We start from the raw sequence: 22426 nt of genomic DNA on the forward strand, positions 1-22426 counted from the left end.
CTGCGCCACTATCTGGACCCTCCTTGATAAGGGACAGATAACAGGGAGAGGAGAAATGCGTGGGGTCTGGGCACTGTCCATCTGGGTCCCTCACACAGCGTGGATTGGACCCCTACCCTCCTCCTCCAGAGAGAAAAAGGGGTTGGAGCCTTAAATTAGGACAAGAGGGGGCCCGGAGAGATAGCACAGCGGCGTTTGCCTTGCAAGCAGCCGATCCAGGACCAAAGGTGGTTGGTTCGAATCCCAGTGTCCCACATGGTCCCCCATGCCTGCCAGGAGCTATTTCTGAGCAGACAGCCAGGAGTAACCCCTGAGCACCGCCGGGTGTGGCCCAAAAACAAAAACAAAAACAAAATTAGGACAAGAGGGAAGCGGGGGGGGAGCAGCTCTGTGGAGAAGGGTTTCTGCCTAAAGAAATGCAGAGATTGGGGAGGGCCAGCGATCCTTCTCGGTCTCTTTTTGCCAATCTGTACAATGGGGCAGCAGGTTCCGAATAGGCTCGTGATCCACCATGGGTCCCAGCAGGGCTCCGTGTTTCAAGTCTAGACTTTGCTGTTAAGTTTGGTTTTAACCCCTGACACTACATGTTCCTCCCAAGCACTGCTAGAAGCAGCCCCTGAGCACTGACTCCGAGCAGCCTCTAATACAGTTGCGGATGACCCTGAAACCTAAAAGAAAGGAGAAATTGGCTTCTTAACATGTCTCCAGAACTCCTAAGGACTAAACTACTACCAAGTTTCTATAAAGAACATTGTGTGTGTGTGTGTGTGTGTGTGTGTGTGTGATTTTTTGTTTTGTTTTTGTTTAGGATTACATCTGGCTCTGCACTCAGGAATCACCCCTGCAGGCTCAGGGAAACCTATGGGATGCCAGGGATTGAATCTGGGTTGGCCATGTGCAAAGCAAATGCCCTTTTTGCTATGCTATTGCTCTGGCCCCTTGTGCTTGTTTTTCTTTTCTCTTTTATTTTCTTTCTTTCTTTCTTTCTTTCTTTCTTTCTTTCTTTCTTTCTTTCTTTCTTTCTTTCTTTTATGGGGGGGGGTCACAGCTGGTGACACTCAGGGGTTACTCCTGGCTCTATGCTCAGAAATCTCTCCTGGCAGGCTTGGGAACCACGGATTTGAACCGAGGTCTGTCCTGTGTTGGCTGCAGGCAAGGCAAATGCCTACCACTGTTCTATCTCTCTGGCCTTCCTTCCTTTCTTCATTCCTTCCTTCATTCCTTTCTTTCTTTCCTTTCCTTTCCTTCCCTTTCCTTTTTCCTTCCCCTCCCCTCCCCTCCCCTCCCCCTCCCCTCCCCTCCCCCTCTCCCCTCCCCTCCCCTCCCCTCCCCTCCCCCCCTCCCCTCCCCTCTCCTCCCCTCCCCCCTGCCCTCCCCTCCCCTCCCCTCCCCCCCTCCCCTCCCCTCCCCTCCCCTCCCCTCCCCTCCCCTCCCCTCCCTTTCCTTTCCTTTCCTTTCCTTTCCTTTCCTTTCCTTTCCTTTCCTTTCCTTTCCTTTCCTTTCCTTTCCTTTCCTTTCCTTTCCTTTCCTTTCCTTTCCTACCTAGCAATGTACAGGCTCTGGCTCTACTGGTTCTGCACTCAGATATCACTCCTGGCAGGCTAGGAGGACCACATGGGATGTTGGAGATTGACCCAGGTTGGCTGCGTGCAAGGTAAACGCCCTTCCTGGTATACTATTGCTCTGGCCCCAGAATAGGGGTTCTGCACTGGACCAGCTGGCCAGCCAAGCCACCAAAGGAAATGCTGGAATTTTCTGTGCCTCAGTTTCCCCAATGATCCAGTTGGGGGGGGCGTGAAGGTTCAGGGAAGCCAGGAAGGAGGCAGAGGGCCTGGGGCAGCGCCAGCTCGCCTGCTGCACCCTGGTGTACTTGGTTGACTGTGGGTGGGTCCCCCACAGTCTGGGATGTGCTGGAGTCCCCATGTCCTTCAAGGCAGGAACGGCCCCAGCCCCAAACTCTGGATCTGCCCCGCCTGCCCGTGTGGAAATTGAAGCACTTTCCTGCCTAACTCAGGGATTGCTTTCCAGGGAGCCCTTCCTCTATCTCTGCACCTCCAGGACGCAGGGTTCTGCTCCTCCCCCAGATAACGCTTCCAGAAAGCTCTGCACCAACCCACCAGCACGTGCCCTCACCTATCTGTTGACTGATGAAGAGGCCAGTGGAAAAAGCCAGCATGAGTTTACAGGCAAGGAAACAGCAGTAGGGATGGTGCAGGAATTAAGGGCGGTAGATAAGAGCCCGAGAGAGCCTGATAGCACGATGGGGAGGGGTGTTTGCCTTGCAGGCAGCGACCAAGACCAACCAGAGTTTGATCCCTGGCAAAAAAGGAAGGAAGGAAGGAAGGAAGGAAAGAAGGAAGGGAGGGAGGAAGAAAGGAAGGAAGGGAGGGAGGGAGGGAGGGAGGAAGGAAGGAAGGAAGGAAGGAAGGAAGGAAGGAAGGAAGGAAGGAAGGAAGGAAGGAAGGAAGGAAGGAAGGAAGGAAGGAAGGAAGGAAGGAAGGAAGGAAGGAAGGAAGGAAGGCAACAACTCAGAAAGTGGGATCTTGGATACTACCTACAGCAGTACCCCAGGCTGAGTGACCAACCTGCGCCCCGGTTTGGCTATGACTGTCCTGGCATCCAAACAGCTGGGCACCCAAGGAAAGATGCCCTTCCTGCAGGAAGGAAGCCAGTGGGCACCCCCCTTTACTAGAACCAGATCCTCTGCCCTCCTGCTTCTCAGAATTCCCCTTCCAGCAGCCAAGAATCCTGAATAAGATAAGAGCCTGGAGACCCCCCCCAAGGCCTCTTGGGGGACACTGTCCCCCCCACCCCGACTCCGTGGCCAGCTTGGCCAAGGACAGAGGAGGGGGGATGTGCCGGGAAGGGTGCTGGAGAGGGGCGGGAGGGGTCCCGGCCCCGCCCGTGGACGGGAGGGGACAGGCGGGAGGCGGGAGGCACCCACACCCCGCCCCTGCCGGGGAACCAGCCCGCTGAGCCCGGGGCCAGGGAGGCGCAGACCGGCCCAGCGACTCGCCCGGGCTGGCAGTGCATAGACGCCACGGCTGCCCTGCACCCCGGGGGGCCAGGGAGCTTCAAAAGAAGGTAATGACAGCCAGCCGGGCCCTTGGACCCTCAGGGAGGGGGGGTCCCAGGCCCAGGGTGGGTAAAAATATAGGCCGGAGGGTTAGGGGGAACTCATGCCTGCGAAGATCAGGCAGCATATGGGGCTCACGCAGGCTGGCACGAGGAACGGGCATGGGCCCTGGGCCACTCCAAGGTGCGCCTGGTGCCACCAGGCAGGCCTGGAGCAAGTTGGGGTAGGCTCCAAATTTTCGGTTCCTTTGGAAGAGTTGACGTTGATGACGGGTTGCAGAATTGGGGGGTGAGTGGGTCAGTGGGTGCTCCCACGCGCAAAGAATTGGGATGTGGGGGACCCCCTGGTCCATGGACAAGTTGAGGGGGCCCAGCAAGGCCTGTCTGGGCCCCTTCCTGCTTTGGGAAGGCAAGGGAAGGGAAGGGAAGGGAGGAAGGGAAGGGGCGATTGTGGGAAAGGCGGGCTCTGGGAGAGCGGGAAGTGGGGCGGGGATGTGGGGGACTGAGGAGGAGCTGGTCCAGGCACCCTGCCCCCCTCCACTCCTCTCCCCTCCCTGACCGACCGCGCATTCCAGCTTGGCCGGCAGATGAAGTCATCCCGGATGGCCACCCCCCTTTCTTTCCCCAAGACCCCCCCACACCCAAGACCCCCCCAAGCTCTGTACACTCCAGTTTGCCAGGTTGCCCCCCCCCCACTCCAGCCTAGACCAGACCCCAGGCCCGACCCTCCCTCCCTGTCCTAAAGATGCTCAAGACAGTCCCGTCTCTGAGTTTGAAACCCATTTTGAGACTGGGGAAACTGAGGCCCAGAGGGGGGGAGGGAAGGGCAGGGGTTGGCCACTATCTTCCCCGAGGACCGGTGACCCGAGTGCAGAGCCCAGAGCTGGAAATGGGACCCCCCCCTCCCTAAAGCCACCGGGCCGGGCACACCAAGGGCTGATTCAGCTCTAACTTGGGGTGGCCCGAGAGGAATTTCCCTCCTCCCACCTCCTCCTGCCCTGCAGGCTCCGGAAATCCAGAAACCCAGTCGCTGAGGCTGGTCCCCCTGCCAGTACCCTGGACTGAACAAGGCGATTTTCCTGGTCTCAGTTTCCCCCAATGTCTTGAGAAAGCAACCCTGGAGGAAGTTAACCTCATATTCTTATTTGAAGATGTGTGAGGTGTGTGTGTGTGTGTGTGTGTGTGAGGTGTGTGTGTGTGTGTGTGTGTGTGTGTGTGTGTGTGTGTGTGTGTGTGTGTGTGTGTGTGTGTGTGTGTGTGTGTTTGATCATCGGGGTACCAGGCCAAAATCCTCCTTGCTGTAACAGACCCTGTGTCAGTCGCACAGATTTCCCTCCCCACACCCCCATGTCTGGTGAGACCCTCTCCGAGTGCAGCCAAAAATTCTTTAGGACCACACGCCCAAGCTCAGCCAGGCGTGCCCCCCTATCCCGGCCACCCCCTAGCTGTCATACACAACCCCAGCCTTCACACCCCAGCTCACTCCTGACCCCAGGCACAGAGGCGCTTCCCCAGCGACGCCTACCGATGGGACCTGGGAGCGCCCCTGCCCGCCTTCCTCCCTCCCATGGCTTGCACTTAAGGTCACTGGCACCGTTGGGTAAGCCTAACCCAGCGCGGGTGGCAGGGGGTGATCTTCCCGCTTAAGTCAACAGAACTCCCTGTCGAGCTCTGGGTCCACCCCGAGGAGCTGCTTCTGCCTCCAGCCCTCTCATTCCATCCCAGCTTTACCCCTTCCTGGCCTGGCCTCTTAGAGGGATGTTGGTAGAATCCTGGAACTTGGAGAGATTTCTCAGGCCAACTTACTTCTATAGGCTCTGTGGCTAAGACAATCCCCTTCCTGAACCCCGATTTATCACCTGTAAAAAGGAATCTGTGGAGAGGCCCAAGCACTAGCACAGCGGTTAAGGCCCTTGCCTTGCAAGTGGCCTACCTGGGTCCTATCCCCGGCATTCCATAGGGTGCCCCAGCACTGCTAGAAGTGGCCCATGAGTGCAGAGCCAGGAGTCAGCCCTGAGCACCGCCAGGTGTGGCCCCCAAACAGGAAAACAATGAAACTTGTGGGCACTGCTTAGAACTGCCAAACAGCACCCCTGGCTGGCAGGTGTTAGGAAAGGAAGATGGGTCTGAGTGGGGGGCTTCTCTGCCCAAGGACCTGGGGGTATAATTACACCCCTTTCTGCTCTTACAATGGGGGGGCAGCTTTTGAGGTCGAGGAAGATTGGGACCCCAGTCGGGAGCACTGTTTTTCCCTCACCCTGAGTACCTTGTATCTCTTCTGGAGCTCAGGGAGTGGGCACCTTTCTGAAGTGCCTAGAGTATTTGGGGGGTGGGCGAGGAAATAAGTTGGGTCTCAAGTCTAAATGGCTGTAGGCAGTTGCCTTCTGCCCCAGGTGTGGAGGAGCGAAGACTTGGCAGGCAGGCATCCTGAGTTCCAGATCCATCATCTCACCCCCACTCCCAGGATTGCTCCTACAACAGAAGTGGCCAAAATAGTAAAAAAAAAAAAAAAAAAAAAAAGTAATAATAGTAATCAGGGGATAGCACAGAGATAAGGTGTTTGCCTTGCACACAGACAACCTAGGATGGACCCAGGTTCAATCCCCAGCATCCCATATGGTCCCCCAAGTCTGCCAGGAGCAATTTAGAAGCTCAGAGCCAGGAGTAACCCTTGAGCCCTGCTGGGTGTGGCCCAAAAGCCAAAAAAAATAAAAAAATAAAAAAATAATAATAATAGTTAGGGCCCGGAGAGATAGCACAGCAGTGTTTGCCTTGCAAGCAGCCGATCCAGGACCTAAGGTGCTTGGTTCGAATCCCGGTGTCCCATATGGTCCCCCGTGCCTGCCAGGAGCTATTTCTGAGCAGACAGCCAGGAGTAACCCCTGAGCAACACCGGGTGTGGCCCAAAACCAAAAAAATAAAAAATAATAATAATAATAATAATAAAAATAATAATAGTAAAAGACAGCGGGAGTTGGGAAGAGGGGTAGAGAGGACAGGGACATGACCCCTTCCCTTGACCTCACGTTTCTCTGTGAACTCCACCCAAGACTCGCCTGCTCCAGTGCTCCAGCCCAGCCTGGGAGCCTGGCCCCACCGTGTTCGGGTCACATGTCTTCATGATGAGCTCAGCCTTGGGCCTTCGGGGCTTGGGGAGGGAGAGGTGACGTCAGAGGATGGAGCTTGATGACTCCAGCAAACACTGGGGTGGCCAGGACTCCTTCAGTCTAGCTAAGCTGAGCCTAGCCGTCCTGGGGGTGTCAGGGCAAAAGGGATGATTCAGAACCGCACCCTGTGGGGGGGGGGGTCAGGCTAGGAAAAGTCAGCTGGTGGGAAGGGATGGGAATGAAGAAGGTTCTGGGGAAACAAACCCCCCTTTGTCCTCAGTCTTTGTGTGTAGCTTGGTCATTTGGACCTATTTTGAATTTCAAATACCACTCAAAGGCCAGGATTGAGATTCTTGACACTTGGTCGAGGTGGTGGGGGGAGCAAAAATTAGTTTTGGGTTTTTGTGTGTGTGTTTTGAAACATGAGAAGATGCTGGGCAGGTGGAGATATTAGAGCCTGGTGTTCTCAAGCAGTGCCAGGAAGCTTCGAACGCCAGCCTGCCCCTTGCAAGGTGGCAGGATGGGGCATGGCCTGGGAGGTTGGCACCCAGGTGTTTGGTGACTGGAGCTGAACTGATTGGCTCCTGGCAAGGCCAGGGGAGGCTGGTGCAGGGAGAGAGAGAGGGACGGAAGAAAGGAGACAGGACCTTTCCCTAGATCTGCCTAAATTTCTGGAAGGGACCTGGAGAGGGTGGGAGCTAGGTTATGGGGGAGCATGAGGGTGAGAAGAGGTGGGTTCAGACTGGCCTCCAGGAGGGTTGTCCCACGAAAGCGCCTGGCATGCTGCTGGGTCCTTTGGCCAGACAGGACCCTGGAAGTGGAAAGAAAGGGGCCTCACTCTGGGGAAAAAGACTCCCCATGGCAGGAGAGGGACTCACCTCTGTCCCCAGCAGCAGGGAGTGTGGTGTGGTGTCCCAGGGTTTTGGGGGGGGGACCCATTGTCACCATCCCCTGTGTGTGGCTTTAGGCCAGGCGCCTCCTTTCCCAAGCAGTCACTGGCGTTCCAGAGGGCTGGATTTCCTATCACCCCTATGGAGGACAGAGCCCCAGATTGATTCAGGATCTTCTGTCCTGGTTCCTGGTCCAACACGGTCTGATCCGGATTGTTTGGCCCCCGATTCTCAGCGTGGGCTTTGTTTTGTTTAAATAGGTTGGCTTTTGTTTTTCTCACTTGGAAGTGCTCAGAGTTTACTCCTGGTTCAGTGCTCAGTGCCCAGTGCTTACTCCTGGCTCTCCACTCAGATTTCTCTGCTATGCAGTTCTGGGAGTTTAACCCAGATTGACTCTGTTCCAAATAATTAATTACTTTAACCCTGTTATTTTTTTATTTTTTACATTTATTTATTTATTTATTTATTTACTTATTTGTTTTTGAGGCCACACCTGATGGCGCTCAGGGGATACTCCTGACTCTGCACTCAGAAATCACTCCTGGCAGGCTCGGGAAACCATATGGGATGCTGGGATTCAAACCAACGTCGGTCCTGGGTCAGCCGCTTGCAAGGCAAACGCCCTACCGCTGTGCTATCTCTCTGGCTCCTAATCCTGTTCTATCTCTTGAGCTCTTGTTTGATTTTTTTTTTCACTTAATTTTATTTGTCTATTGGAGGAGGAGTTTGATTTTTGTGGGTTTTTGGTTTTTGGGCCACACTCAGCAGCGTTCAGGGGTTCCTCCTGGCTCTGTGCTCAGAAACCGATCCTGGCAGGCACGGGGGACCATGTGGGATGTCGGGGGATTTGAATCACTGTCGGTCCTAAATCTGCTGCTATCAAGGCAAACGCCCGACAGCTGTGTTATCTCTCTGGCCCCTGGTTGTTGTTATTTTGTTTGGGGGCCACACCTGGCAATGCTCAGGGGCTACTCCTGGCTCTGCACTCATGAATCACTCTTGGCAGACTCGGTGGACCCCATGGGAAGCCAGAGATCGAACCCAGATCGGCTGCATGCAAGGCAAACACCCTCCCTGCTCTGGTCTTGTTTGTCTTTTAAGCAATTCTCTCTTTTCCTTCCCTTGGTTCTTGATGCAGAGATAGGGCAAGACTGGGGTGTTTGCGGGGTGGGTGGGTCCCCCACTTTTGTGGCCCTGGGGAGCCCATGGACACTGTTGCACGTGAAGTGGGACAGCAGAAGGGACTCAGGCCTCTGTGTGAGAGGGAGTCCCTTCACCCCTGCAATTGGGTTTCCTTTCCAACTGGCATCATCTGGATCCCCTTCTCTCTCTCTCTCCCACACAGATCTGCACCCTCCAGAGTGAGCTGCTCACATCAGAGACACCCCTGAGACCTCCTGTGCTCTGGGCACCGGCAACGTGGGACAGGCCCCCAGTGAGGGGTGCGCCATGGACCCTTCAAAGCCTAAGCCTCTGGGTGTTGCTCCACTCGTCGCCTTTGGGCCCATGGCCCGGCCACTGTGACCCTCAGGAGCTGATGCCGGGCCCTCAAGGGGCCCCCAGAGCCCCCGTCATGAGCCTGGGCAAGTTGTCACCAGTGAGCTGGGTGTCCAGCTCGCAAGGCAAACGGCGCCTCACAGCAGATATGATCAGCCCCCCACTCGGTGACTTTCGCCACACCATGCACGTGGGTCGTGGTGGGGACGTCTTTGGGGACACGTCCTTCCTCAGCAACCACGGGGGGCCAGACGGTGCCCACCGCGCACCCCGCAGCTTCTTGGTGCGCAAGCTGCAGCAGGTGCGACGGGCCGGGGTGCCACCCCGTCGGGGTCGAGTGGCCTCGCCCCCCACACCCTCACCCGCGCCACCTGCCGTGTCCCCCATCATCAAGAACGCCGTGTCCCTGCCGCAGCTCAACCAGGCGACCTACGACAGCTTCGTGGGGGCCCCACTGGCCTACGACTCCAGCCCCAGCGACTCCACCGACGGCCACTCGGGCTATGGTGAGGCCCGGGCATGGGGCATGGGATGGGGTGCAGCCAGCCTGCTGAACTGGTGGCCGGTTGGTCTGTTGGTTGGTCTACACCGCAGGGCAGCTCAGGGGGTTGGACACGAACCCTGAGCCATCCTTGGCCATCTGCAGAGAGACACGGACTCACCAGGTTCCCCAAACCCAGGAAAGGCAGGAGAGAGAATATATTGGGGGTTTCATGTTCTTTCTTTTCTTCTTCCTTCCTTTCTTCACTTTCTTTCTCTTCTTTCCTTTCCTTCCTTTCTTCCCTCTTCCTTCCCTTTTTTCCTCCCTTCCTTTTTCTTTCTTCCTTTCTTTCTCTTTTCCTTTTTTTTTTTTTTTTTTTTTTTGGTTTTTGGGTCACTCCCAACGCCACTCAGGGGTTACTCCTGACTCTACGCTCAGAAATCGCTCCTGGCAGGCTGAGGGGACCATATGGGATGCCGGGATTTGAACCACTGTCCTTCTGCATGCAAGGCAAACACTTTGCCTCCATGCTATCTTTCTGGCCACTCCTTTTTTCTTCCTTTATCTTTCTTTTCTTTCTCTCTTTCTTTCTCTTTCTTTCTCTTATTCTTTTTTTCTTGCCCTCCCTTCCTCTCTTTCTCTTTTGCTTTTTTGTGGGGGAGGGGACCATACCTGGCAGTGATCAGGGATTACTTCTGGCTCTGTGCTTGGGGGTCATTCCTGATGGTGCTCAAGGACCATGAGATGCCAGGGACTGAACCCAGGCTGGTCACATGCAAGGCTAACACCCTCCCGTGTTATCACTCAACCCCCGATTTCTTTTTTCTTCCCCCTCTTCTCTTCCTCTCTTCCTTTCCCTCTTTCTCTTTCCTTTTCTTCATTCCTTCCTTCCCTCCCTCCCTCTTTCCTTCCTTCCTCTCTTGTTTTGGGGCCACATCCAGCAATACTTGGGACTCACTTTCAGCTCTGCACTCAGGAACCACTCAGTCCTCAGGGGACCATACTGGATGTCAGGGATCAATCGTGGCTCAGCCGTGTACGAAGCAGGAAAGAGAATTTGAATTGTCTCTCTCTGCCCCTAACTTATAGACCCTCATATGTCCCCCAAATGCTGGACAACCCCATTGCCCCCCCAGCCCAGCAGCCCTCCTAGAGGTGTCAAAGGACCCCCCTCCCAGCCTGTGTAGCTTTACCCCTGCTCTGCATCTCAGAGGGTCATGGCTGAGAGTCACAGATCAGATGAGCACACAGCACACAGTACATGGCTCAGGACACAGGAACTATTGTTGTGCTGTTGTTGCACGACTTCCTGAAACTTGATCAATTTGGGAGGAGAAAAAAAAAAAAACGGGGGCCCGAGTGATACATAGTAGGGCATTTGCCTTGCACTCGGTTGGCCCTAGAAGGACTTGGGTTTGATTCTCGGCATCCCATATGTCCCCCAAGCCTACCAGGAGTGATTGTTGAGCTCAGAGCCAGGAGTAACCCCTGAGTACCGCCAGGTGTGACCCCAAAACCAAAACACCAAACAAACAAAAATTTTCTTCCTGCCCCAACCCTGGTACAGGAGCCTGAGGGGCCTCTGCCGCCCTTTACTATCTGCTCCCTACCCTGCAGATCTGGTCCCGTGGACTCAGCTGTCTGTGCTGGGAGATGCTGGGTGGGTGATGGCTGGGCCCCGGGCCCCCTCCCACTGGCCTTGGTCCCCTGAGCCTGCATCACAGCAGGGGACCCTCTTACAGGGAAGCTGGGCTTGCTCCAGTCGCTGCCTCCCACCAGGCTACAGGGTCTCAGCTCTGCCCTTGTGTCCCCCCCTTTGGCTCCCACAGGCCTGGACTCAGGCTTCTGCACCATCTCGCGCCTCCCTCGCCAGGACCAAACCCGGGAGTCCTCCGAGCCCCCCACGCTGCGTCGCTCCGACTCACTCCAGTCCTTCCGCCTAGACCTCGACCTTGGCCCATCTCTGCTCAGTGAGCTGCTGGGGGTCATGAGCCTCTCCGGAGCCCCTGCTGCCGACACCCCTGCATCCGACCCGGCCCCCGCCGCCTGCCCACCGACCCCAGCCACCAGGCCCGCCGCTCGAGGTCGCTGCCTCAATGGGGTCAGCTCCGGGCCGGGGCCAGTGGCCCCTGGGGTCAGGGCCCAGGCCGGGGGTGGAGAAGGCCCAAAAGTTCCTGCTGATGGAGGGGGTACCCCCGGCAGGCATGGGGGAGCAGGCCGAGGACCAGCCCTGGAACTGGCCACTGCACGGGAGTCGGGAGCAGGCCCGGCCCGAGCTCCTGGGGGCTCCTGGGACAGCCTGAATAGACAGTGGGGGTCACCTAGTAGAGAGAGCAGGCCCCTCGCCGTACCCCACACTGTGCAGGTCAGCTCCTTTGCATTTGCCGATGCTGACGAAGAAGATGACGAGGTCAAGGTTTAGGGGCTGGGGCCTACAGAGCCTGGGGCCCTGGCCCCCACTCCACTGGACAAACCGGGGAGACCAGAAGTTTCTGGGCGGCCACAGAGGCCCTGCAGGGTGACCCGCCCCACTCATTGCCTCTGTGGGGGCCCCACTCCTTGCCACCCCTCCTTGCTATGGACCCAAGAGCACAGAACAGTCTTTGTGTTGGGACCTCACTGGGGGGGTGTTAGGGAGCAAACCACACTGCGCCTTTGTCTGTCTCCCAGCAGGGCCCCCACTGTGTGCCCCCCCCAGGCCCCAATCTTCCCACCAGACCCCCATACTGTTTTGAGATCTCACAGGGTCCCCAGAGACTCCCTTCCTGTCTCTGAGGAGGAGCTGTGGCTATGAATTAAAAAAGGCTTTTTGATTAAAAAAAAAAAAGTGTCCAGGGACATGTTTGACAGGGCCCCAGGGCCAGTTTGGGGAGCCAAGCCCCACCCCATCCCCAGGGTGTCCAGGAGGAGGTGACCCAAGCAGGGGGTAATGAGTAACCAGGTGGGAATGTCCCCAGATAAGAACCAGGTGGTGGCCCTTATCTGTAGTTCCGGGGATCGAAGGAGCCTTTCAGGCAGCCCACGGGTGCTAAGCTGGGTTTGGGAGCATGCCCATCTCTCAGCACCCACTCTGGGCAGTCTTATGACCCTGAGCCTCAGTTTCCCCTCCCGTTTGCTATAGGAGTATGAAGCCATTGAGAGCTTTCACGTGCTTGAACCACACTGACCCCGTCCAAACTGTGTAAAGGCATTTTGTTGTTGTTGTTAGTTTATTTTGGTTTGGGGGTCACTTCCGGCGGTGCTCAGGGACCATTCCTGGCTCTGTGCTCAGGGGTCCCTCCTGGCAGGACTCAGGGGACCCTATGGGGTGCCGGGGATCAAACTTGAGTCAGCTGCATGCAAAGGCAAGCCCCCCCTCCCTCGCTGTCCTGTCTCTCTAGCCCCAAAGAACTTTCTTTGGTTCTGAACTTCACTTGGAGACAGGGAAGAGAGGTGGAGGCTGTCCCCCAATCCCGCTGGGCTCTGAGCTTACTCTTCTGACTTAATGGAGGTGATGCTAAGCCCGCCCTCCACACTCAGGTAGCTCAGGTGGGAAGCACCCAGCCTGTTGGGGAAGCTCAGCTCGTGGCCATCTGGCAGCTTGACCTTGAACTCATCACTCTCGAAGGTCACAGAGATCTGTGGAGAAAGGGAGTTCGGGGAGCTATGGGAAGGCAGCCCAGCCCCTCCCCTGACCCCGCTCCCCATTTTCCTACCCCTGGGCCTCACCTTAACCTCGTCCCCTCGGTTGAAGCACAAGTGACTGTCCCTTTGCTCCTGCCCCCAGTAGCCGCCCTCCTTGGTGTTGAAAACGATGGTACTCTCGTTAAAACGTGGGTTGAAATGCAGGTCCAGCTTATCTGTCGACTGGCCCAGGTTAATCGCAAAACTATAAGCCAAGGGGAAAGAAAGGAACAGCTGAAGGTCAAGTGCCGTCCTGAGAAAAAGGTGCTATTCTGGGATCTGAGTTGACTCCAAGGCCAGGAGAATCTCCAAAAAAAAAAAAAGTTGTCTGAAGAGGCCAGAGAGATAGATAACACAAAGGGTCTTTGCCTTGCATGCTCCTGATCTGGGTTTAATCCCCAGCATCCCATATATCCCCCCAGCCTGTCAGGAGTAAGCCCTGAGTGCCACCAGGTGTGTCTGTCCACGGGACATGTTTGGACATAGAAAGTGTGGGCAATTGTGGTGTCTGATCTAAGGACAGATTTGCTGTCCTTTGCTGGCTGGAGGTTTGCGAAGTTGGGCCAGAACCCCAAGTGAAACTGTCCTGAGGCATTGATCTGGGGTGTTGGTCCTCTGGGCTGGATCTTCACAGGATCCTGAATGACAGACACCCTCGGACATCTGGTCATGGGATACTCCCCTGCAGGCAGCTCTGATCAAGGAGAACCCCAGATTTCTGCACCCTTGAGAAACCCAAATAGGAGACCTGGGGGACTTTTCTCATGCCTCTAACCCTCTGCACTCCAGCCTGCATCTCACTGTCTCTTTCCAAACCAGAGGGGATCAAGATAAGAGATGCTAAAATCCAGTCTGAAGGATAACACAATCCAACCCAGGTTTGATCCCCAGCTTCCCATTGGGTTCCCCGAACCTGTCAGGAGTGATTTCTGAGCACAGAACCAGGAATAACTCCTGAAAGCCATTGGGTGTAGCCCAAAAAAACAAAAATAAAAATAAAAAAGAAAGAAAAACTCTGAAATTGCTTTTCCAGCCTTAAAGAAAACACCTCTCCCAAGGGAGATAGTGCTGGAAAGGTACCTGGCGTCCCCTGGTGGCTGTTCCTGTTCAGGTGTGAAGGTAAAAGGTGAATACTAGTATTCAATGAGGGAGAAAGGTTTGGGGGCTGGGTCCCCGGGGGGGTCAGTTTTCAGTAGAGACACCTGATTCCTGGACAGACCTGCTGGGCTTCCCCCCACCTGCCTCTTCTGTGTCTGCTGAAAAGAGAAAAAAACCACGAAAATATTGGGGCTGAAGTGATAGCACAGCGGGTGGGCATTTGTTTTGCACAGGTCTGACCCAAGTTTGACTCCCGGCATCCCATATGGTCTCCTGAGCCTGCCAGGAGTGATTCCTAAATGCAGAGCCAGGAGTGAGCACCCTCCAAAAAACAAAACCAAAAAAATTGAGGCTGTGGGCCTGAAGCAATAGGACATCGGGTAAAACATTTATTTGCCTTGCAAGGAACTAACCTATGTTCACTCCTCCCACGGGGCCCAAAGGATCCAATCAGCCCTGCCAAAAGTGATCCCTAAGGGCAGAGCCAGGTGGAAGACCTGAGCACTGCCAAAGTGCCCCCCCCCAAAATAATGAAATCAAGACTTTGGGGTCAACTGCAATGCTGAGTGGCCCCCAAACCTAGCCCCAGCTGTGAAGCCTGAAGGGGCTTCAGTAGGGGTGTGGAGGAGCCAGTGAGACAGAACTTTCCTCCTCTGGCTGATTCTGGACACACACACCCCCAAACCGCCACCTCCCTGTCACTCACCCCTCACAGTCGTCTGCGATCCTGCCCTTGAGTTTGAGGGTGGTCCCCGGCTTCATGTCCAGGCTCTTGACCTCCACCTTCCCCTGCACCCAAAGAAAAGCATCACAGGGGAAAGTACATTTGGGATCCCTGTGCTCTAATGCCATGCAGCTGCCCCCCAACACCACTAATCTGGGGTCACCCACTACTGAGAGCACCAGACTGGACGCAGCAAGAACCAAGAACTATCCACCCACTCCCGAGAGCAGCTGTGTCTGGAGACAGACCAGCTAAGGGAGACTCATGTGCCCTTCTGGGAAATGGACATAATGGTCCCACTGACCTCTCAGACCACAGGTTGCTCTAGGGGTGAAGGCCCCCCAAATAACAAGGGGACTTCTTTTGGCCCACACCTGGCAGTGCTCAGAAATTATTTCTGAACAGATAGGGTGTTTGCCATGCACGCAGACAACCTGGGTTTGGTTCCAGCATCCCATATGGTCCCCTGAGCCTACCAGGAGTAATTTTGAGCACAGAGCCAGGAGTAAGCAGTGAGTGCCACCATGTGTGGCCAAAAAGACCCCCAAATAATAATAATTTCAAAGGGACAGTCCAGATCCAATTTCCCTTGGGGAAAGATGAGAACCCAACATCTACACCTTCTATTTGGGCCACTCCCAGTTGTGTTCTGGAGACCACCAAGGTTATCTAAAGTGCCAGGGCTGGAACCCCATTCTATTTATTTATTTATTTGGGTTTTTTTTGGGGGGGTCACACCGGCAGCACTCAGGGGTTACTCCTGGCTCTACGCTCAGAAATCGCTCCTGGCAGGCTCGGGGGACCATATGGGATGCTGGAATTTGAAACACCATCCTTCTGCATGCAATGCAAATGCCCTACGTTCATGCTATTTCTCTGACCCCTGGAATCCCATTCTAGCCCCACCCAGCCCCATCCCTGCCACCAGTCTCTACTTCCCATGACTAACCCAGTCCCAGGAACCTGCAGAGCCTCAGCCTCAGTCTCCTTCCAGCTTGACAGACCATGGAGATTCCCCAGGCCTCTTACCCACAGATAAACCCATGACTCAGAGAAGAGATTCTCCAGAAAGGGGGAGGAGCACTCTCCAAAAAGACTCAGATGCAGGGGCCTGAGCAGTGGTAAAGCAGTAGGGCATTTCCTTGCATGCAACTGACCCAGGATGGACCTCGGTTAGATCCCAGCTTCCCATATGATCCCCCCAAGCCAAGAGCAATTTTTTTTTTTTTTGGTTTTTGGGCCACACCCTGTGACGCTCAGGGGTTACTCCTGGCTATGCGCTCAGAAGTTGCTCCTGGCTTCTTGGGGGACCATATGGGACGCCGGGGGATCGAACCGCGGTCCGTCCTAGGCTAGCGCAGGCAAGGCAGGCACCTTACCTCCAGCGCCACCGCCCAGCCCCCCAAGAGCAATTTTTGAGTGCAGAGCCAGGAGTAAACCCTGAGTTGTCATCAGTTGTGGCCCAAAAACAAAACAAACAACAACAACAAAAAAAAAAAACCCAGACTCAGATGCTCCAGCTTCTTGTGGTTTTCTTGTGTGTGTTCTGCTCCCTCCAAACATGGACATAGATACATGCAAGAACATAGATCACATGTCCACAAACATGCGTGCAAGCATGTTTGTGTATGTGCAGGCCAACACAACGCATGTATTTGTGCAACCATAAATACTTGAGCTTGCAAGCATGCGCATAAGAGAAACATGCATTTACGCATGCCTATCACACGTGGATACTCACATAGTCACACACATGCAAATATACACAAAACATGCGCACAGACACTTGCACGCCACCATCCATCAGGAGGCTCGTTTCCCTGTCCCCCCTCGCAGTGCCTATGGCCCTGGACCCCGGGATAGTCAGTAGGGACGTCCCCTCACCCTCTCCAAACTCCTGCAGCCCCCTTGCTTCTGTGCACATCATGGATTAGGGAAGTCCTAGGTGGGATGTGAGGAAAGTGGGTCAGGTGCTCTGCTCTCAGCCTGGGGTTCTCTGTCCCCTTCTGCAGTGAGTCTGAGGCCCAGAGAGGAGGGGAGGCAGCAGGACAGGGTGCAACCCAGGTCCCCTCACAGCTGGCTGCGGGACCTGGGGCAGCTGTGTCCACTCACCCTCCATCCCCACAATGAGTAAGGCCGGCTACACTGACAGAGGCTGGAAGACCATGAGGAGAAAGTGGGGGCATGTTCGGGCTGCAGACACACTCCCTGGCAGATAAGGGACAGATGGGGGAGGCCCCCACACCTTCCCCTCCTGCCTGACCCTGCCTGGCTTGAATCGCATCTCCCCAAAAGCCAGAATGTGTGTGCCCCTGGGAATAGGGACCTTCAAAAATGTACGTGAGGTGGCTCAAGTTCAGGGAGCTCTGAGTCCTGCCTGTCAAGAATATGGGAAGGCAGCAGTGGTGTTGGGGTGCTGCTGTGATCAGCCATGAAGGCCCCCAAAGTTAGAGAAGGCAAATAGGGGTTATTCCTGGGATTGTCCTCCAGAACCGTGGATACCCTGTATCTCGAGCCACACCTCAGCCTGCCCAGACAGCGTGAGAAGGAACCTGAGCCAGGGTAAGGGGCTGAGGGCCCCACATAAAGGTTCCCAGCCCCAGCTCAGTGAGGGCTGTCACTTCCCTCAGACCACACATCCCTGCAAGGCAGAGAGAGCCCGGAAGGGAGTGAAAGACTCAGGAGCCCCAGACTGTGCCCCCTGCTTCTCAATTTCTCTTGTTTGTTTGTTCTTTTTGTTTTTTGTTTTTTTTTGGGGGGGGCCACATCTGTGATGCTCAGGGATTCCTCCTGGCTCTTCACTCAGAAATCACTCTAGGGGTCCAGAGTGGTGACGCAAGCGGTAGGGCATTTGCCTTGTATGCCCTGACCTAGGACTGACATCAGTTCAATCCGCCGGCGTCTCATATGGTCCCCCAAGCCAGGAACGATTTCTGAACGCATAGCCAGGAGTTATGCCTGAGTGTCACGGAGTGTGCCCCCCCCCCAAAAAAAGAAAATAAATCATTCTTGGCAGGCTGAGGGGATGCTGGGGATCGAACATGGGTCAGCCATGTGCAAGGCAAACACCCTCCCTGCTGTGCTATGGCTCTAGCCCTTTCAATTGCTCTTTAGAGAGCCCAGTTGAGGGGAGCAACCAGGGCCCCCACCAAAAACTGTGCAAAGATCTTTCTCGTGTCCCTCCAGCCAGAGGAGCACATGGAGACCCAGAGGGGGCAGTGATACAATTTCCCCAGCGCCCAGACCCCACCCTGGGACCAAGAGAATGAATGGGAGCAGGGACCAGACAGGTCGGCGACCTCACCAGCATGGCAGCTCTGGAGAGTCGTTCCTGGGGTGTCTCTAGGCTGTGACTCTTGGCCTCCAGAAGTCCACGTGTCCCTCTCAGCCTCCAGGAAGCTCCGTGTCCTCTTTCTGCCGCTGGCTTCCTCTGCCACTCGCTCAGCTCTGGGAATATTTACACATTAACTCTTCACAATTATAAAGGAGGACTTTGACCTGGGAATGTCTGTCCCAGGTATCTTCTTTCTTCCCTGAACACATACTCCCAGCTCAGGCCATCCTGCTGGCATCGGGGTAACCCAGTACCCCCTGGTTGCAGCTGGGAGGAGCCTAATTTTCCTCATTAGCCAGACATTTTTCGAGTTCCTCCTCTTGAGGATCACTATCTTTTTTTTTTTTTTTTAATTTTCTTTTCTTTTGGTTTTTTGGTCACATCTGGCTGCCCTCAGGGGCCACTCCTGGCTCTGTGCTCAGAAATCGCTCCTGGCAGGCACAGGGGACCTTATGGGATGCCGGAATTCGAACCACTGTCCATCCTGGATCAGCTGCTTGCAAGGCAAATGCTCTACTGCTGTGCTATCTCTCCGGCCATGATCCTTTTTTAATTTAATTTTATTTTATTTTATTTCATTTTGTTTTGGGGCTACACCTGATGGTGCCCAGAGCCTCCTCCTGGCTCTGAACTCAGGGGTCAGGCTTGGTAATGCTCAGCAGGACCCTATAGGATGCTGGGGAATCGAACCCACGATGGGCACGTGTAAGGAAGCGCCCTCCCCTCTGTGCTGTCGCTCCAGCCCCTCAAGGTTCCCTGAGAGCCACTAGGTTTATTTCCTCCTCTCACCCCCAGATTCACCAAAGTTTTCTTTACTTCCTTCATTAATTTAATGTTTGGGGGCCACTCCTGGTGGTGCTCAGAGATTGCTCTCGGCAGCGCTCAGGCAACCATATGGGGTGCCACGGATCGAACCAGAGTTGGCTGCCAGTGAAACATTCTTGACCTATTTCTGTAGCACCTAGTCCATGCACTTTGGTGGGGGGTAGGTGTCCACAGTCAGTGGTTTCAGGGGTAACTCCTAGCTCTGCACTCAGGGGTTACTCCCGGGGGTGCTCTAGGGATGCCAGGGATCGAACCCCAGTAGGTAGCTTGCAAGGCAAACAAATGCCCTCCTTGCTGTGCCAGACTGTATGCCTCTTCACCCTTCTTCCTCTTGCAACTCTGGCCGCTGCCAGACCTATATTCCAGAATTTTCTGCAAGGCTAGTGTTCCTTTTCTCGCCTCACTTTCTTCTGCCAGTTTCCTACCACAGACTAACTAGTCCCTTTCAGCCTAAGTGGGTTTTTTTTTTAATGTGTGTTTTGTTTTTTTTTTTTGGTTTTTGGTTTCTGAGTCACACCCGGCAGCGCTCAGGGGTTACTCCTGGCAGGTCTGGTGGACCATATGGGATGCCGGGAATCAAACCCAGGTTGGTCCTGGGTCGGCTGTGTGCAAGGCAAATGCCCTACCACTGTGCTATCTCTCGGGCCCCCATCCTAAGTGTTGGCTATAGAGAAGCAGCATTAAATCAAATTGCACCACAGAAAGTTTCGCCGCATCGTGCTGGCTTCCTCAAGGCGGCTTTCCAGGGTAGGAGTTTACTAGAGGTCTGGTTTGGCCAGCTAGAGCATTTTCCATTCAAGTTGGAGGAGGCAGTCTGGGTGGGTCGGCGGGGAGCCCTGCCAGGAGCTTGCAGGCGCCACCTCCACCCGCTGCAGGACACGGGGATTTCCTCAGCAACTCAAGGAAGCCAGGCCAGGTGCCCCCATAAAGGCCAAACTGAGTAAGGAGATTCAGGGCCAGAGAGATGATGCAGTGGGGAGGGCGCTGCCTTGCACGTGGCCAGCCTAGTTTTGATTCTTCTGCCACCCCATATGACCCACCTGGTGTGCCCCCCCAAAATGACCTGACTTGAAAATCTTTTGAGGGCGTTGGGCCACACCTGGCGGCACTCAGGGGTTACTCCTGTCTCTGTGCTCAGAAATTGCTCCTGGCAGGCTCAGGGGACCATATGAAATGTCAGGGATCAAACCCAGGTCCATTCTGGGTCGACAGCATGAAAAGCAAACACACTACCACTGTGCTATCACTCTGGCCCCTAAAATTATTTTTTCTGATTATCAGAGTAAATTAGGTGCTGGATGGAGAGGGAGGAACTTGTTTTATACATGGCTGACCTGGGTTTGATCCCCAACACCCATATTGTCCCCTGAGCACAGCCAGGAGCCAGGAATTACTGAGAATGTCTCTCTCTCTCTCTCTCTCTCTCTCTCTCTCTCTCTCTCTCTCTCTCTCTCTCTCTCTCTCTCTCTCTTTCTCTCTCTCTCCCTCTCTCTCACACACACACACACACCTCTCTGTCTGTCTGTCTGTCTCTCTCTCTCTCTCTCTCTCTCTCACACACACACACACACACACACACACACACACACACACATTCTGGAGCCATTCTGCAATGAGGTCTGTGCATATCTGAAATCCTGTCTCCAGCCAACCACCAGGAAGCCTGAGGTCCGCCCACATCCTTGAGCATGACCTTGGCATAGATCTGCGTGGCACAGGTTGGGGTGAGGGTGGGAGTGTGGGAGAGCAAATCCTTTCATGTCTGCCTTGGACAGTTCCTGAGCCCCACTAAGTCCTGTCTGGGTCTCCACAGAAACCACCAGCAATGTTTGTCCTCCATTCCTAAGATCTGGCTCATTTGTTACGCAGCATCAGATAACGGGGAGACTGCTGCCAGGAAGGTTGGCTGGGAGAAGTAGCCTCCAGACAAAAGAAAGGGGCCGGAGAGATAGCATGGTGGAAGGCATTAGCCTTGCATGCAGAAGGAAGGTGGTTTGAATCCCAGCATCCAATATGATCTCCTGAGCCTGCCAGGAGTGATTTCTGAGCATAGAGCAGGGAGGAACCCTTGAGCACTGCTGGGTATGACCCAAAAACAAAACGAAAAAAGGGCAATCCTTAAACACACCAGTTCTTGGATTTTTTTTTTATTTTTAGGGGTGGGGGACCCCAGGGTTATTCCTGGAGATTATTGACTAAATAGGGTCTCTGGTGTATGTTGGGGCCCAGAGGTGCAGTGTTGCTTGGGGCTCAGCAGTGTTGGGGCAGCCACCAGGATTAAATCTGGCTGTGTTTGAGGCGAGTAGTGGAGGCATCAGGTGTCCGGGTCTGAACATATATAAGACGCACATCCCTGATCCCTGAGCTCTCATCCTACCCCAATCCATTCTGTGTGGTGTTGGGAATTGAACCCAGAGCCTCACTGAGGCTACACCATGGGGTCTTGTGCCCAGATAGATCCTTGATTTACTTTGTTTTAGGGCCACATCCAGAGATGCTCAGGGGCTCCTCCTGGCTCTGTGATAAGGAATCACTCCTGGTAGTGGTCAAGGGGCCATGTGGGATGCCAGAAATTGAACTTGGGTTGGCCACATGCAGGGCAAGTACCCTCCCCATTGTTCTATCTCTTCAGTATCTTGATTGGTGGGAGGGTCACTCCCGCAGCACTCAGGGGTTACTCCTGGCTCTGCACTCAGAAATCGCTCCTGGCAGGCTCGGGGGACCATATGGGATGCCGAGATTCCAACCATTGTTGGTCCTGGATCGGCTGCTTGCAAGGCAAATGCCCTACCGCTATGCTAACTCTCCGACCCTGCTTCTCTTAGTTTTTAAAGATATTATGCTCTAGTTTTCCCAGTGTAATTCTTGACTCCAACCCAGTGATCAGAGCTGTGTTCGGAGCCCTCGGGAAGTGAGGAAGAAAGAATTATTGAGCGACTGACTGAATTCCCCAGCAATTCGTCATCATTATCCAAAAAAGAGTCAGGAAATCAATAATACAGGATTGGCTAAGTAAATGGTTCTATGAACATCTGAACGAACTATTTAAGCAGCCACAGAAGTCAGTTTGGGTTTGGGTTTTTTTTTTGGGGGGGGTGGTAGACCACATCTGGCGGTGCTCAGGGCTTACAACTAGATCTGTAAATCACGGATCACCCCTGGTGAGTTCTAGGGAACCTTAAAGGGCGCTGGGGATTGAACCCGGGTCCGACAGCATGCAAGGCCAGTGCTCTCACCACTGTACTATGGCTCCAGTGTGTCTGTTTGCCCTTAAAGGCACTTGAGATGCGGGGCCAGAAATTAAACCCAGGATTTCAACAAGCAAAAAACCCTTTGAGTTCCCAGCTAAAAGTCACATGGCAGGGCCAGAGTGATAGCACAGCGGTAGTGTGTTTGCTTTGCACGCAGCCAATGCAGAATGAACCCGGGTTCGATTCTCGGCATCCCATATGGTCCCTCAAGCCTGCCAGGAACTATTCCTGAGTACAGAGCCAGGAATACTTCCTAAGCATTGCCCAGTGTGGCCCCAAAAAATAAAAATAATAAGAATAAAATAAAATAAGTCTGTGTTTCCAGACTTCCTACCTTGAATGGATAAAGTAATACAAGAGGGTCAGAGTGATAGCACAGCCCCGGCCAGGTTGGAGCCCACAAATATCTGCAGGAGGGGTCAGAGTGGTGGCTCAAACAGTAAGGCAAACATTTGCCTTGCACACACTAACCTAGGACGGA

At 54.5% G+C, this 22426-nt stretch overlaps 2 protein-coding genes across 2 annotated transcripts; one reads left to right on the forward strand and one right to left on the reverse strand.

Moving 5' to 3' along the window:
- Positions 1 to 2996: 2996 nt before the first annotated feature.
- CDC42EP1 (CDC42 effector protein 1) lies at positions 2997 to 11877 on the forward strand. The gene is made up of 3 exons (XM_049771662.1): positions 2997 to 3084; positions 8418 to 9075; positions 10880 to 11877. Exons 2-3 carry the CDS (start codon positions 8610 to 8612, stop codon positions 11470 to 11472), a joined length of 1059 nt encoding a protein of 352 aa, XP_049627619.1. The 5' UTR covers positions 2997 to 3084; positions 8418 to 8609; the 3' UTR covers positions 11473 to 11877.
- Positions 11878 to 12452: 575 nt separating this feature from the next.
- On the reverse strand, positions 12453 to 16721 carry LGALS2 (galectin 2). Its single transcript, XM_049772465.1, has 5 exons — positions 16648 to 16721; positions 14720 to 14771; positions 14518 to 14600; positions 12759 to 12918; positions 12453 to 12668 (listed from the first exon to the last, which is right to left on the reverse strand). Exons 1-5 carry the CDS (start codon positions 16719 to 16721, stop codon positions 12519 to 12521), a joined length of 519 nt encoding a protein of 172 aa, XP_049628422.1. The 3' UTR covers positions 12453 to 12518.
- Between the last annotated feature and the right edge of the window lie 5705 nt (positions 16722 to 22426).

This window comes from Suncus etruscus, chromosome 4, assembly GCF_024139225.1.
Source record: "Suncus etruscus isolate mSunEtr1 chromosome 4, mSunEtr1.pri.cur, whole genome shotgun sequence".
Lineage (NCBI taxonomy): Eukaryota > Metazoa > Chordata > Mammalia > Eulipotyphla > Soricidae > Suncus > Suncus etruscus.